The 16822-nt window shown below is 40.8% G+C and overlaps 2 protein-coding genes across 4 annotated transcripts in view; one reads left to right on the top strand and one right to left on the bottom strand.

Annotated features, from left to right (window-relative positions):
- Nucleotides 1-7346: 7346 nt before the first annotated feature.
- Nucleotides 7347-16404, bottom strand: mepcea (methylphosphate capping enzyme a). Of its 2 annotated transcripts, none has more exons than XM_079647458.1 (5): nt 15922-16404; nt 12807-14674; nt 10640-10858; nt 9912-10035; nt 7347-9730 (listed from the first exon to the last, which is right to left on the bottom strand). In XM_079647458.1, the coding sequence occupies exons 2-5, from the start codon at nt 14625-14627 to the stop codon at nt 9696-9698; spliced, it is 2199 nt and encodes a 732-aa protein (XP_079503584.1). In that variant the 5' UTR covers nt 14628-14674; nt 15922-16404; the 3' UTR covers nt 7347-9695. The 2 variants fall into 2 exon arrangements, with proteins under 2 accessions (XP_079503584.1, XP_079503583.1); XM_079647457.1 differs by lacking the exon at nt 15922-16404 and adding an exon at nt 15775-15912.
- Nucleotides 16405-16436: 32 nt separating this feature from the next.
- Nucleotides 16437-16822, top strand: part of LOC307017731 (serine/threonine-protein kinase PAK 3) — a 45739-nt gene continuing 45353 nt past the window's right edge. Inside the window, exon 1 of one of the 2 annotated variants that reach the window (XM_079647466.1) lies at nt 16437-16479. The gene's annotated coding sequence lies outside the window, so the exon portion shown is untranslated. The remainder of the gene's footprint in view (nt 16480-16822) is intronic. The other variant, XM_079647465.1, reaches the window with a different exon arrangement.

Genomic DNA, 16822 nt, shown 5'->3' with positions numbered 1-16822 from the left:
TATATCTGGCTCTTGAGGGCTCTGAAGTGAAGTTTACTTTTGTCTCAAATATATCAATCAAAGTCAATCAAAGTTTATTTATTTAGCCCAATATCACAAATTGTACTTTTGTCTCATGTTTACAGTTCATAGAGAACATGAATACCGGTTTCTTGTGTTATTTATTATTGTATTTATTTCCACATTTATTCCTGTTTTTATTTATTTTTTCTTGTGTTTATTAATTCCTCTATTTATTCCCATATGTATTTATTCATGTATTTATTTTTCACATTTCTTTATTTCTGTTTTTTTTTCAAATGTATTTATTCCTGTATTTATTTATTTTGTATTCATGTCATGTTCTGTCCTCCACCTGTGTGCTCGTTTTGTGCATAAATGTACAAATTCACTCCAAATCACATCACAGCAAGACCTATAGTTGGGCGTTCAATGTATAAAAAACACATAGGTGGTCCAGAGGTCTATGCATTGGTTATTCATGCAGGTGCTGGAGGTTCATCACCCAGGGGAGGGACATCTTCTGTCTCCCGGTATGCTGATGTTAAATCTGGAGAGTGACGGCCATGATCAGAGGGTTGTAGAGGTGGGATGTAAATAAATACACAAAGGCCTACTACTGAGGTATACTTTATAGTTCATAATTTACACATCTAAAAAAGATACCAATTGTTAGAGTTCAAGAAGAGGCTGAAAAAAACCCTTCTTTAAAGTTTTCTTAAATCTTTGTTAGAATCTCAAAAATACTGTAGAGATGAATATGGGCCAACAGAAATAACATGAATTCATCATTTTATAATATGGAAAATAATTCAGAGGGAAGAGGTATTGTAACTCCACTACATTTATCTGAAAACATCTTTAGTTAGGACACTTTTTATATCACAGGCTATGACAATTTTTAAAATATGCATTTTTTTACCCACGGAAATTACCTAGCAGAACTTAAAGTTGATAAAGTCAGCTCTACCTCTTTGACATTCAGAAGCAACTTTAAGATTACGAATCAGGAATTCAATACAATGACAGATAGATGCAACACTTTGAATAGGACTATTTAATTATTTTTGCTTCTGATACTTCCAGGAGGCCTACACATATAACCTAAATAAGACCTTAAATGCAGTACCGACCGTACTTGTTATTTTTTACAGGATATTTTTCTTCTGCACTTTTGCAGCATATGTGATTACTACAGTAACCTAAAATCAATACATTAATTTGGTGTGGTTGCTAACAGCCCTGTGCTTAATTCTGATGCACAGCCGCTGCTCTTCATCCTGGTTTTACCAGGCCAATGGATTGGGTCGAAAACAATAATAATGTTGATAATCTGTCCTAGAGTGTGTCAGAGATTAAACAAGCAAACGTCTTTACACAAGCACCAGGGGGCATGCTATACAAATACATGTCAGAGGGTCTATGCCTTGTTATTGTTGTGTTAACAATCCTCCCCTGTGTCACTGGAGCAGCGTGTTTTGTGCTGTTTGATTGTAGTTTCACGGGATCAGCAATAACACATGAACTACTGCCATATTGAGATGTGGGCAGAGCAGTGGTGGAACAGAGGGCTGCACTGAAAACACAGCAGGACAGACAGAATTGTACTGCTTACTGTGTCTAAAGCAAGCAGATACGTTTGTATGTCACACCTAAAACTGAAGGAGTCCTTTTTGGTACAGCCATAGTATGTAAGTCCAATATCAAAAACTGGTTCTTTTTTATTTTAGGATGAATAATAAAGATATTGTTGCTCACTTACACAGTCCCACAACAGTATGGCTCTTTGTGAAATGTCCAAAAGTGATCTTACATTCTCAAGACACTTCAGCTGTTTATACTAAGCTGAGTAAGCTGATCAGGCCTCAGACTGCCATCATTCAGACACTTTGTTATTGTGATTTGCACAGAGCACGTCGGACTCCTCCCCCGTGGTTGAAATGCTTTATAAATGCAGCATCAGCCTGTCAACAGTGTCTGAAAGCTTATTGGTACCCAAACATGAAGGGATTGAGATTGGTTCTCCTTGTTCTTCTCCTGATGCTCGCAGTCGGGGAGGGTAAGCAATGAATACACCTGTTTTCATTTAGTGTGAGGTCAGATCAACCAATTCATAATATGGCAAATGCTCAAACTTCACTTTGCATATTTCCATGGCTCTAAGGAGAAGTAAAGCAAATAATGAAACAAGTTTTTTTCAGAATTTATTTTCAAGACTTTAAGAATAATGTGTTTACTATGATTACAGTTTAAGTCAATATTCAACAGGATTACGAGAACATAATTATCTATTATTTAATGATTATATACAGGCAATGATTTAGAAATGCAACATATTTGTGACAATAACAAGAGAAAATGATGAAGAAATGAACCATATTTATGATTATTTTGTGATTATCCGCAGGCAATGATCCAGAAATGCAGTACTGGACTTGTGGGTATAGAGGACTCTGCAGACGGTTCTGTTATGCTCAGGAGTACATCGTTGGTCATCACGGTTGCCCCCGAAGATACAGGTAGACCTGCTACGATCATAAAGAATAACTGTGCAGAACTAATGTAATACTTATAGCTTATTTTTTGCAAAGACTTTTGAAATGATTGCCCTATTGTAAGATTAACTTAATTTGCTCTGCACTCATTTCCAGGTGCTGTGCTGTGTGGGCTTAGCACCTGCATGCAGCAAAATAAGCACTGACATCCCCAGTACATGGGTAGCTGCACCCAGATGGATCTGATAACCAACAGCCTTCTTCTGGACAAACAACGTTTCAATCCCTCACAGACCGCTAACATGCAGTGGGATCTGACAACAAGTGCTTTTGAAGTGGACTTTTTATATTTAGACCTAGATCACTTATAGCTATTAGGTGTGCAGGTGCAATCATAAAGCTGCTGTTGTTGCTTGAAACTGTGTCTGAAGCATCCTGTAATCTCACTTTCTTAAACAACCCTGTGTGAACAGTCACATCTACTCTCCGAGATGCAGTTTTGACAATAAATGCATGAAAGAAAATGACTGATGTTTCTCTTTGATTTTTGTCGTTCTTTTTTAATTATATTGTCCCGAATATAATTAAAACAATTGACTTCACTTTTCATCTGAAAAATACCTTAAATATAGTGCTAACACTAACTCTGCAGCAGATTACCAACTTGGACCTAACTTTAGGGATATAACAGCATGAAAAGCAGTGGAGTCTGGCACAGCGCTGTACTGACTGGACACAATGGTGGTCAAGTGACTGACCCAAATAGCTGTGATGGAATAGAGCTTTTGTGAATGAAGTGTTATGTCTCTTGTCTGTGTTTATGTTATCTCACCATTCTGTCTGACTAGACAACATTGTCTGCAACAGGCGGACTACGTCACGACTGCAAAGCAAATTCATTGTTAAATTGTCTGCCTATACGATCAAAGGTCAAATATCTTTGTTGGTCATCTCTGGTTTATTTATTTAATAAGGAAGAGACATGACTGTTTGCTGAAAAATCAAATATACTCAGCCTGGTCCTGATAAATTAGGAATAACTGACATCTAGGAAGCAACTCAAATTATTGCAACATTTAATTACACATCTGAATGTTGAACCCGTTAACATCTGAAGATGGTTGGTGAGCGGTCCGGGCTCGTAGGTGTTAAAGGCATGGATGCTATTTGTAAACATGGGCCGCTGTATTGTGCCCTGCTTTGTCATCTGAGTGGAATCTTTGTGCTATTCAGACAGCGCAGCGTGACCAAACTACAAAGGGATAACCCCCCACAAACCTGTTTACATGAGGCTGTCTGTCTTCACAAAGCTGAAAGCTTAAAACACAAAGTTATTACAGGATGGATGTATTTATGAACTGTCACCGCACAGACTAGCGTTACTGAAGAGAAATTAGAGTTAGGGGATGCTGCGGGCGCTTTTTTTCTGATGCTAAAGATAAATCAAATATACTATGAAGCCCTAGTAAGTCCTTATTAGGTCATAGGTGCTTTACCTAGGGTCAGCTGTTTAGTATATGTTTCCGACAGGGAACCAATGCCGTTTTCTGAGCTCTTATCTACGGAGCCCCTAAAGGGACATGGAAAAAAAAAAAAATGGAGAGAGAAAAAAAATAAAGTCAGGAAAACGGATTCGTTTCTCGTGCGCACGAGAAACAAATCCGTTTTCCTGACTTAATTTTTTTTGAGAAAGTTACCGATGCACCAAGGAGGAAGTGGAACACACACATTAGACAACCATTTCATTGCAGACTGTTATGTTTACGTGGGGAAATGACAGAGCATACATTATTTGAGATAGACTATATTTTGAAGTCAGACTTAATTTTATGGACATTTCGGCCAGGGGTGTAGAGCTATTGGTTTAAGCACAGGATTGGCAAAACAGGAGTGTTTGTAAACCAGTCTGCTTTGATCTATGAATTAATGTCCGTGACTCGCAGAGTACCTGCTTCCCCCGCAGCTTTTTTATAGGGAAACAAACACTCAGAACACACACACAGAGCCAGTGGCGGACTTCCCCCCCGTTGACAGTTTACGTCGGCTGGGCAGGGTGAGATTCCCGGGCTGATTTGTAGTCCCAGTCCGCCCATCATGCGTCCTGATGACCGGCGATCTCCTTCATAAAACTAATAAAAGGGGGAGTAATCGGGCAGTTCGGTGTGTGTGTAGAGGTGTGTGTGGTTAAAACGGCCTGTGGTCACTCTTTATAGCTGTTCAATGAAGGTAAACACAGAAGGCGGTGCGTAAAAGCTCTTTGAGCGCTGGTGCTGCTCTTCTCTGAGTTACACGTCCCGCTGCCTCCTGGAGTGACCACACACCCCTGGCCGAAATGTCCTTAAAGTGAAGTCTGAGTACGAAATATATCTCAAATAATGCACTGTCATTTCCCCACGTAAACATAACAGTCTGCAATGAAATGGTTGTGTCCTGTGCGCTTCACTTCCTCCTTGGCGCACCGGTAACTTTCTCCACCCACAAAAGTCAGGATAACGGGTTAGTATCTCGTGCGCACGAGATACTAACCCGTTATCCTGACTTTTTTTTTCTCTCTGTTTTTTTTCTTTTTTTTTCATGTCCCTTTAGGGGCTCCGTACTTATCAAAACTGCCAGACTCTGCCAGCCACCACCACTATCATCTATCTAGTGATGGTATTACCAATGCGACGAGCAATACTTGGATTTCATTTGAAGTAGTGCTTGACATTTAGGCTAGAGTTTAACTTGTGTGTAATCAAAGCAAAGTATATTCTTCATTCCATTAAGTGCAGTTATACAAGCTCTGCGCATGATGTCATAGACCTTTACTTTTACAACCACAAATGAAGCGCTGCAGTTAAACTTTGTGGTTTGATTTTTTCTGACAGCTGAATTGAATTTGCTCAACTTCAGTTATTTTAAAGAAAGATGTAATGTGTAAATCTGTTAACAAACAAGGATTGTGTACAGACACCCTTAGCTTAAAAATAATACATTTTAAATTAATTATAAAGTATTTCTAATAACCACAAGGACAAAAGTATATAAACAGTATACTATAATTCCCTTTTATCACCCAACAGAAGTAACACCCGTGCAATATTGTGCAATCCACGACAACCGCCCCGCAATAAACGCTATCATTGGGATGCTGTTGTTCTTGTATTATAAAGCACGTTTTTTTTGTCCACACCCTGTTCCAAACAAACTTTGAACTGTCGGTCTTTGTGTTTGATGATTATCATAGGATGCAAGACATTAACAGCATGAAATAAAAATTCCCTGTTATACAGCAGCAGCCAGAACATATACGGTAATCTGTCATATTTATGACGAAATAATCTCTCCTTTGTTAAGTATTCCAAGGGCAGATTGTGAGACAAAGGATTTGGCTCATGGGAACAAAACCAAATCATTCAAAGAGAATCATTGTAGTCCTTTCCAGCTCATTTTGGTCTTGTTTTTTGCATCTTTTTGTCCTTTTGTGTCCGTTTGGTAATTCTGTTACTGGTTTTGTGGCTCTTTGTAGTATTTTGATTGACTTTGAAACAAGAAATGCATCCATCTGTTTGTTATCTCAAACAAATGGATGTCACCTCAATAAGAACACCTATGGGCAGACCACAGCCATTGCTCCCCGTTTGTGCCGTTAATAAGCGCAGCTTTACCGCAGAACATTTGAAAGAGAGCTAAATGGGAAAAAGTATTTGAAGAATAACTTCAAAACATCAACTGCAAACATGTACTAAACTAGTTTAGAGGTCACCTATTATGCAAAACCCACTTTTTCACATCTTTTATACATAAATATTTGTCCCCTCTATGTAAAGACATTCTGAAAGTTTCAGGAACAAAGACCCCCTCTCTTTTTGTCCTGTTCCATTCATATAAAAACCTGTCTGAAAATGAGCTGATCAGATTTTGGCCACTTTGTCATAAAAATTGTTTGGCTTGTGTAACCATTAGCCAATAACCAACCGAGGTAACACCCGCCCACCTTATCACCAGAATCTCCTCCTAGAGCACCATTAGGCGCTTTCACACCGGAGTACTTATCCCCCCGAACTAGGCCGATGGGGGAGGGGGGATTCCACTAGTCCCTAGTTCGCGCTAACCTTTTCACCCCAAGATAGTCCCTTCTAGAGAGGTAGTACTTTCCTGAGTAGGAAATGGTTCGTGGGTGTGTCGGCCACACTAAACATCTTTGATTAACTGGGCGAATTGCAAACCACGCCCCGTAAAACTCAGAAGTTTTTATGAACCCAAAGCAGAAGAAGAAGAAGAATAAGAAGAAGAAGAAGTGACGTCAGAGGCTTCATTTGCCTAATCCTCCCTCAGGGACACGATCTACTAGGACAGTTAGAGGGACTTAAGAGTTCGGGGGAACAAGTACCGGGGACAACTACCGGCTAAGTACTTGGTGTGAAAGCGGCTATTGTGTTATTTTTAACCAAATATCTTGCAGTGGGGAGTGGCTCCTTATTTTCATCTAAAGTAACAAGACACAGAATCAGCACTTTTATATATTGATGAAAAAGAGTATAATAGGGGACCTTTAAAGTCTTATTAGGGTCAATTTACATGTGAAGGTGAATTTTAGTGCCTTTAAAAACCATACACTTCTGTACGCTTAATCTTGACATTACTGCTGAGACAGAAAGGTGCATCTTTAACATCAATTCAAAAACGTTTTGTTTATAATCCAAATACCCTTACATTTACAGTAGTAGAGATCCCAATTGTCCAAGCTTAGTGAACAAGTGAGATTTGGTGTTGTGTCTGAAGTGAATCCTTGTTCCACAACCTTTGAAGAATCTCTAAATGTCTATAAATCTAAACTAAAGTGAAATGAGATTGCATTGACAACAGCACTGCTTTCAAACCGTTTATAAAAAAATAAAGAGCCAATCTAACAATCCATGTGCCTGCCAGGACAGAAACAAAGCGAACACATCAGAATTTAGCAATGTACATATTCATATGATGTTACAGAGCAGGATTAGCGGTCTGTTTCAGGACAAAAACTCTTGACTCAATCACAATAAATTGGCAGCAAACATTTGAAAACACAAACAAAAAAAACATACTGGAAATCGCCAAAAGCAGATATGAACTTAATATTGACAACAATAAAACAAAAATTGCGAACATATTTACATTGATCACTTACTAAAATAGAAACACATCATCCATCTTCTCCATCATCTCCTACTCTAATACGCCAACATCTGAAATGAATCCAGTTTAAAAAACAGGAAGATTCTTCAGTCCCAGCCAGTGTGACTGAAAGGTTGTAGATGAGAGGTGCTCAGTGCACTTCAGTAGATACAATCACAAAGACCGGCTACCTGAAACTAATAGCTCTCCTCATTAGAGCAAGACGATGATGGCATATTTTGTAAAATTCAAGAGAAAAGACCCATAAAATATATTGGCAGTGCTTCAATACAAACAGCATATTCATATTTCAATTTGGTAAAAAAAATTCCTGTGGATATATTTCATTCTTTGAAGTAATCTTTTTTTCTACAAATGTCAGTTTTTGTTCAAGAAGGTGAGTCCAACTCAAGAGCTGGACATTTATTCTGATGCTGTTTGAATTAACGCCTGTCCATTAGTGATGATGATGATGATGATGATGATGAAACAATGAGTCTGTCGAATATTGACAGTATTGAAGACGCTTTAGAAGACCCTCTTGCCTTATATTTTACACTTAGTCAAGCTCTTGGTCATTATAGACATGGTAAACAACATGGAGAAAAAAGTTAGGGCAACAAGTATTAACAAAAATAGATCACTGCATGCAACAGATCAATGAAAATAGACCTTGTGGTCTCTGCTGAATTATCTTGAGCGATACCAGCTCAAATGTGCCCCCTACCATTAGGATGGAGCATGAACAAATGCTGCTTCCTAAACAGTACAAACTCTCAGGAACATGACACCTGACAAGAGTGGAGAAAGTTTACATTAAAAAAACAGCCAAAACTCTTCAGTGTTAGCAGACATACTAAAACGATGTACTGTCTCCATGTTGTAATGACAGAATCTAATTGATGACGACAATAAATCATGAAACTTTTCAAATAAATGACTGTCCCTACAGAAAAATATCTTGGCGGCTCACTGGGAAAGAATTCACTCTCTTTCTGGATGTTTTGGCTGTTTCAAAACGCACCTCTCTCATTGTGCATTGTTGTCTTTACCACTAAGACGGGCCCGGGTTCACTTCATAGTGACTTAGGTTTGTGCAATTTAGGAGCTTTTCATATAGTCCCTTTCAAAATGTGGACATTTCACAGCTCTGTTACAAAATAAACGTATTCAGCCCTTTGGCCTAATTTGCTAGAAAAAGACAAAACAAACTTGATATTAGGGTTGGAAGATGAGGAAAAATACAGCAACTATAGACTGAATCTAGCACTGGGGGAATTTGTCAGGCTGTTTTTAATGCACCAAAGATATTTGCATGTCCGCCCCAAAGGGGATTCAAGGATGTAAACATGATGTACTTAAAGCACAATTTCTATGGCATCGGTAGCTGCAAAAGACCCAGCAATTTGGTGCTTCATTCACTGATAGTCTGCACGGCATAAACACATTACCTGCACTCAAGCGTGGCTTTATAAGGAGACTTCATGTCAGTGTCATGGCTTCTTAATCCAGTGCTGTACTGCTGTTGGCCACATACGTTCACATGGAGCAAATATGTTGAATACAGCATCAAATGGAAGTTCAATTTGTAACGGTGGCCAATTGGAAATGTCTACTCTATCGCCCAACCCTAATTTGTATAATGTATGGTGATGTGGTGGCACAGATGAGGAAAAAAAAAGATTAAAGGCCAAAGACTTTCAAAACACATTATAGCCGTGCATCAAACTGGAGCCTCAATAGCAATCAGTGCGAGGAAATGATCATACGAGCACCTTTCCACAGTCTGGACAAGTGATGATGTTTGTCTCCAGGTTGAACATAGTTAAGTTCACTCCATGCTTTTGTTGTCCTGGAGTATTCTGTTCAGATGGGTGCTTTGCCTCCACGGCTCCTTAAGAATGTTATTTTTACTCTTGGTCCTTTCTGAAATGTCATCGTCATCTAAAAAGCTGGAGTATCTGTTAAGGATTCAGATGATTCCTTGCAGTCCAGGGCAGCTGGCTGGTATGCATGGTGGTGGCCTAGGTTACTCACATTCAATGATCTTCAAGGCAGGAGTGGTCATTTGTGAAACAAGTACATCGGCCTCTGAAAACCTGTTGGGAAAAAATGATCAAATGTAATTAAGCTACAATCTTTATGAACATGATATGCATATATTTTTGCAGACTAACGCAGGGTCGGCTTTGGCTTAGGGGGGGGGAAATGATCGTTTACCAATGGGAGGTTTATTGGTTTGATCCCTGGTCCCTGCAGTCAATGACATTAGTGAATTACCTCTTATTGAGCACTTGGGGGCCCCAAGGTACTCAGAGCTGGTGAAGCCCACCTCTGTTGTAAGGTATGATGGGAACTGGTCAGGTCTGAGGCGGATGCTTTGGAAATTCTTGTTTATGTTATCCTGTCAAGTGAGAGAGAAACGAGAGAGATGTCAGCCAAAGTTTTAAAGGTCCCCTATTATACTGTTTTTCATCAATATATTATAGGTCTCAGATATATGCAAATCATGTCTCTGAAGTGTTTGGCTCCAAACACCAAACAGATCATTGCAGCATTACCCATAATCCCCTCTGTTTCAGCCCTTTTTCAAAAGTGCTGATTCTCTGTCTGTTACTTTAGATGAAAATAAGGAGCCCCTCCCCACGCCCCTCTGAGAGAGATTTGGTTAAAAATAACACAATGGTGCTCTAGGAGGAGATTCAGGTGATAAGGTGGGGAGGGGGTTACCTTGGTTGGTGATTGGCTAACGGTTACACAAGCCAAAAAAACATTGTGACATCACAAAGTGGCCAAAATCCGATGAGCTCATTTTCAGACAGGTTCTACTTTTTATATAAATGGATCAGGACAAGAAGAGAGCAAATCTTTCTTCCTGAAACTTTCAGAATCTCTTTACACAGAGGGGACACATGTTGATGTATACAAGATGGATTTTGCATAATAGGTGACCTTTAAATCAGAACGTGCACGTGGGATATCCCAGGTGTTCATCTGGGGTTTCTTACCGTCAGCTTCTTCCTCCTCACATAGGACTCCCAGGGCTGTGGCTCCAGGATGAACATGCCCCCCGGACGGAGGTGTCTGTAGACCCTCTTGAACAGCCGCTTGAGGCCTCCGTCCCCCCAGTTCAGGTGAACCCATTTGGTGACGCTCAGGCACATGATCACATCGTACTCCGGCCGCTGAGTCAAGAGAAGATTGTCGTTCTCCAGTACGTAATTGGCCTGAAGGAGAGAAGAGATGCGGTGAGAAAAACATGGCTGTGGTTAAACGGTTTTTTGGTGGTAATAAAAAAAACTTCTCTGAGACAAACACACAAGTAATATAGCATGAACATGTGCAATGATTAACTTTTAATAAAGGTTTACCAAAGTAATCTGAATGCAATTGTTATCCTCTCTTATACGCTATGATACAATAGGCCCAATGATTTATAAAGTCATTATTTCTTTATATAATAAATTGACTTTGGAAAAAATATCATTAATTATAGTTATAGTTAACGATAATAAGTAAACCTCATTATCATTTCATAATCTGTCAACAGTAAAATTACAATTAACTTTATTAATGATGGTAATTTTAAAGTGTTGCTGTGATACTGAATGCTTTATTAAGAGTGATCTTCTAATAAAAGGCATAAACAAAGGCAGGAGCTCAGAGGGAGAATAACCAACACATTTGACAGCTGCTCGGTGAAGAATAATCTGAAAGCTTGTGTGCGGAGAAGCCCAGAAAAGGATTTGTTTTAATAATTGCTTTGTCCCTTCAAGTCATTTGTCAAGTAAAAACAGCTGACTCCAGCTGGATGGGAAAACAGCACAGAAGAAAAGAGTTGATGGGAAACAGGAGGAGTGTGTTATTTGATCTGGATCACCATTTAAACAGAAGACAACTAGAAAGTGATTATCACAATACTCCTTTTCCACAGGAGACAACAGAAAAAAACAGAGGCACGTCTAATAGCTGGGGTTTGGCTTATCACACATTGAAGTCATGTTCAAAAGGGCTGAGATATTCTTAACTCCAAGTCACTGAAATAACCTTTTGTAATAACTTCGATGAGGATTTAGCTTTAAGAGGTAAAAAAAACACCTGCTGTTTTTAATTAAAATATGCTACCTCAAAGTGCTCCTGACTTGAGGGGGGGGGGACTCAGGGCCTCGTCTTGAGGCTTTCCACTCATTCTTACAGGATAAGCTCTGTGCTGCTGCACTGCCATTATCTCTAATGCCTCGTAGCAGGGAGGAGGCACTTATCGATTTCATTCAGAAACACCACGGGTTCTGCATCTAACCTATTCATGTTACTGCCTACGTAAAAACCTCCCAGGCACAAGGCCGCCGGCGTGAACAAAGCTTGATTAGAACAATAACATATTTAAAAGAGAAAAGCTATCGTAACAATTTGTCACATTCTCCAACAAGGGATGGTATAATATGCCAATGACATTTGAAAAAGGTAAGAAGACAGTCTGATTCCTCTTTCCTGCTTTCAGTTCTCAAAATCGCTGGCACCTTCAGGGAATAGTGATTATGAAACACACCCAAAGCTGTGCAACACAAACAAAAACAAAAGTGCACACCAGCGGTAATTAATTCCCTTAATACTCCGTCTTACTGAAGTGATTCAGAGAAACTATGTGAGGCAGATGCTTCCTTATAAAACGATCCAACTATAAAAGATTATGGCTAACATAACTGTCTTTTTAAAAGAGGGGAGAAAGATCCACTGCAAGTGTTTTATTTACTTACCTCTTGAGGCCTTATGAAAATAATTAAAAAAAGAAAAAGTTCACTCACTTTGAATATTAATGTATACTCGTTTACAAAATTACATATTTAACATCCAAAACTGCTATTCATTTTGCTGGTATGTTAATGTGCATCTTGTACAGAAAAGCTATGTGGTGACATCTGCATGCTATAATGTGCTGTGACAATGCTAACCGTTGTCTAGAGGCAAGACCATTATCCTCAGGTTCAACATCTCCTAATTCATTATTTTGGTGTGTTTTAAGATATTTGACAATGGACTAGGGCAAGCTTTTTGACATTGTTCTGCTATCATGACGCAGACATATCGCGAGCGGTGCCTAAACCTGAAATACCGGATGTTAATTTGACCTTCATCTAAACTCCCAAAATGCAAAAAGGTTCCCATGTGACTCACCTTGACAAAGGACACATTTGAGGGGAACTCCCCGGGCCGGGTGGTGGAGGATTCTGTCAGAGGAGGTGCAGCGATGGGCCCCCTGGTGATCCGCAGGGACACAGGGAAAGAGCAGCTCACCGAGTGATCAGCGGGGGACGGATCACAATCTTCCTGTTCCATTTCCTCTGTTTTGCCGTCCTGCCTCTGGGTCCCTGCCTCATCTGTGCGACAGGAGCCATTGTCACTTGCAGCCTCTGCAGGGCCACTTTGTCCTTTCGCTGGCTTCCCGTTTTCCTCCCTGCCTTCAGCTTCATTGTGCTTCTTCTCAGAGCCTGTGAGACTCTCTTTCCCATTCCTCTCCTCCTGCTTAGTGCCCTTTTTCTCCTGCGTTGCATGCCTGGCCTCTTGGGTCTGCATCTCAGACAGATAATGTCTGATGTTCTTCCGGGCTGCATGTACCAGTCCATTGTCAATGTCCACGCCCAATATTCGGGCAGGTCTTAGCATTTTGGCAATATAGAGTGTAAGATGGCCTGAGTTGCAACCCAAATCCAGAACCTCTTTACCTTCAAACCACTCTGGGCGAAGCACCCGTACCCGGATGTCTTCGCTGGCGCCTGGGTTGCGGTAGCCATAATACTTGTTGTAGTTCCCATACTGGAACTTCTTCTTTTGTTGCTCCTTCGCCTGGTTGTGAGGCTGCTGGTGCTGGCGACCTCCTGGCCCTGGTTTTGCCCCACTCCTTGGTGTGTGGAAGGATTGGGGATTTCTCGACCCCCCCGTTCCACAACTTCTGTCTCCAGATCCTGACTTTCCAAGGGGGGTAGAATGAGTCACAGGGGCCTCCATTTTGCCAGAGGTGCGCCTGCGTTTGCGTCTGCTCGTGTGCTGGTTCGGTGCCCCTGATAAGGCGGATGTGCAATCCTCTAAAGATACAGATGTCATCTCCTCCTTGCTGCTGGCAGAGATGTCAGCTGACTGCTCGTGTGAATCCTCGGGGACACTAGAGAAACTGTTGGACTCTTTGGAGACATCTGGTGCAGAAGATGTGGCTAACGTACCTGGCAGCGGGGCTGCTGAGGTGGCCGTTTTAACCTCACTTTTTCCTGATTCTGAGAGGTTAACCTGTGTGGATGCAATCCCACTAGCAGCTCCCACACCTCCAACTCCTCCTCCTCCATGGTGTCTGTTGCGGTGTCTCTTCCTGCCACCAATCCTGAAGGGGGACACCAAAAAGCTGCTGTCTGCTAGCCCGCTTTTCAGGTTCAGAGGATCTGTGATGTCTCTGGGGATGAGGATCTCCACGGGATCTCTACTCTTCGCAGGCAGCGGGGAAGATTTGGGCGTCTCTGCATTCAGGGCCCTGTTGACCTCCTCATCAAGCAGGCTGTTCAGATTCAGTGGGTCGAAAATGTTCCCACCCAGGAGGAAGTTGGTAGGCAGGACGGAGTCACTCTCAGAATTGGCCCTCCGTCTCCTCTTGCCAGACGTTGGATGCTTGAAACTAGAGGCCGCTGTGTTGCGGCGCTTTGTTAGTTTTGTTTGTTGCGGTTGTTTGGAATGATGAAAGCTGTTCCTGGGATTTATGTTATTCTCGTTACCTCTCGCTCCCTGTCCAGCCTCGTCAGAGTGGGAGAGCGCTTCAGTCACGATGGTGTGTTTTGTTGAGGCTTCAGTGTCTGAGACTGGACAAGCAGCTGCAAAATCAGGAGTGGCTGCGGTACCCTCCACCATGACAGAAATGTTGCTGTAACCTCCAGTACATTCTGAGAGCTGCAGAGCTGAAGTAGAGCTGGCCTGTGGACTGCCCGTTTTTACAGTATCCTCATCAACAGACATCTCTTTTGGTTTTCAGGGCTGGTGCAGACATGGAATTTCTTCTGGATCTGAAAGACACAGAAAACACAAATAACAATTTTTATTTAAGCTGAACAAGTTTGAAAAAATATCTAACGATAATTATGTTAACATATATGGCAATATAATTTAACAATATTGTGGGGATAATCATATATTAAGGTTTACCTTTATTGAAAATATATTTAAATTATTATGATTTTTATCATTTTCTGAAGTCTTTTGAAGAGACCCTAAAGAATGAGTAAATATGGTATTCAGACACATGCTTAACAAGCATTCAATGATTGAACAAGTACATATTGGGATTTTGATAACAAACGATATCAAAAATGATGTCCCCCAAAAATGAATAGTTATGTAGTTAATATCATATGAAGATACAAAAAAATAAAAGTATTATTTTTGTGAAGTAACGGTTAGATTTGCCTGTTGACAAAACAAAAATGAAGCATATTAGCCAATGTATGGCTGCTCCAGAATCCTTCTAGACCCGGAGTGTGTAATACTTTAAATTAACACACGGCAAACAATGCATCAATCTATTTTATGGTATTTATCTACATTGCATAAGCTGTACTTGGGTGCTTTAGCCTGGAGGAACCCAATACCTATCAAAATATTGATTTATTTTAAAAACAAGTAATTAAATACAGAAAACAATGATATGAAGTTATTAAAGAGAGGTTGGTTAACTAATTCATAGAATAAACCGTCCGTAAGATATGACAAAACGTGTTTGAGGTTAAAGTACAGTGAACAATGAGGTGCATCCTTATCGCTATTATTCACACATTTAAATACAGTCTATTAGGCACACACTGAACTGCATTATAAAGTCACTTATAACGACAAAACTACAACATTATACTTCTGAAATTCTCAAACTTAAGTCCAAGGACCTGAAAGTCATGAGGGTCAGTTAAGAGCAAGCTTGGCCAATCATTATCGTGTTTTACAGAAGAGGATGTACCAGATCAGGTGACCCTCTACTTTTCCACTGTCATTTTCTATCATGTCACAATAACAACAAATGTCTCCCATATTAAGATGGAGGGTTTCTGGTACTACGCCATTATGAGATAGCTATCTGTCATGTGAAGCTGTGTCTAAGCAGGGGGTTACTGACCAGAAAAGTTGAGGAGTCCCAGTGTTGAACAGTTATCTGGTTAGCAGGCTAGCTCCTAGCTTGGGCCAGGAGACTGAAACGTCGAATAAACGTGCAGCTCTACTCCCGAACAAACAGCCCTTACTACACACACAGTCAAGCACCCACCTCGATATGCTGCCGTCTAAACCCCTCCTGAAATCGTGGTTAAAATAGCAGAAAGTGGCACTATCTACAGATGGCGTGCAGTCAACAGTGTAGAGAGAATCAAAGTAACAGTCTCACCCTCGGTGCTCCCCGCCTCCGGCCGGACTGTCACTGCCGCGCACTCTCTGATGCTAACGTTAGCAGCTAGCTCCAAGAGTCCCAACATCAACACACCCGTGGCAGGCGACGCGAACACGCCAGTAAACACAGCGAAGCGGTCCTCCTGCAAGTCTGTCCGCGGATCAGTCTTCTCTGCCCTCCAAAGTGTCCTGTCGACTTCTTCGGTGAACTCCCACTCGCCCAGTGTCGGTCAGGTTGGTGAATACATTACTCCGCTCGCTGATAGAGTCGGCATGGCGGCGCATCCGGGGCTCCGAGCTGTAGTCAGATGACTGAGAGTGGGGCGGAGATCCTAGGCTGGGAGTAGAGCTCCTTCTCTGGGATATTATAATGAGCTGATCCTCATGGTTGATGAACTGCAGGGCTCCCACTAGTCACTATCTCCCTTATCGATAATAGGTAAGTTATTGTTAAAATCATACATTGTGACAAAGCAGAGATGTTACTGTGAATGTTAGCACTTTTCTTGGAGGTTGAACCTTAACATTGATGACACTAAATTGTAGGTCGATCGATATATCGACTAATCGTTCAGACCTAGCATCACAAACATATATCAATATATTTTTGAACTCATGTAGACTAGTTATTACTCTGCATATATAAGCATACCGTTTGTTTTTACATTTCAGGTACAAAATGATTTACAATAAAGAATCTTTTCACTATGTTCTTAAAACCATATGGCAAGACCTGTATGCATGCTATGTAGTCCAAGTCCTTCTCAGAGTTTTACCCAATA

This window comes from Notothenia rossii, assembly GCF_949606895.1.
Source record: "Notothenia rossii genome assembly, chromosome: 9".
In the NCBI taxonomy this organism is placed as follows: domain Eukaryota; kingdom Metazoa; phylum Chordata; class Actinopteri; order Perciformes; family Nototheniidae; genus Notothenia; species Notothenia rossii.
Note: the sequence above shows the minus strand (reverse complement) of the source record. Positions and strands in the feature narration are given on the sequence as shown.

Excerpts from the sequence above, each read along its gene's own strand:
- mepcea (XM_079647458.1), bottom strand. The coding sequence starts at position 14,627 with ATGTCTGTTGATGAGGATACTGTAAAAACGGGCAGTCCACAGGCCAGC. Across the intron at positions 10,859-12,806 it reads CAAATGTGTCCTTTGTCAAG|GCCAATTACGTACTGGAGAA; the intron begins GTGAGTCACATG and ends TCTCTCCTTCAG. Across the intron at positions 10,036-10,639 it reads TGAGGAGGAAGAAGCTGACG|GATAACATAAACAAGAATTT; the intron begins GTAAGAAACCCC and ends CTCACTTGACAG.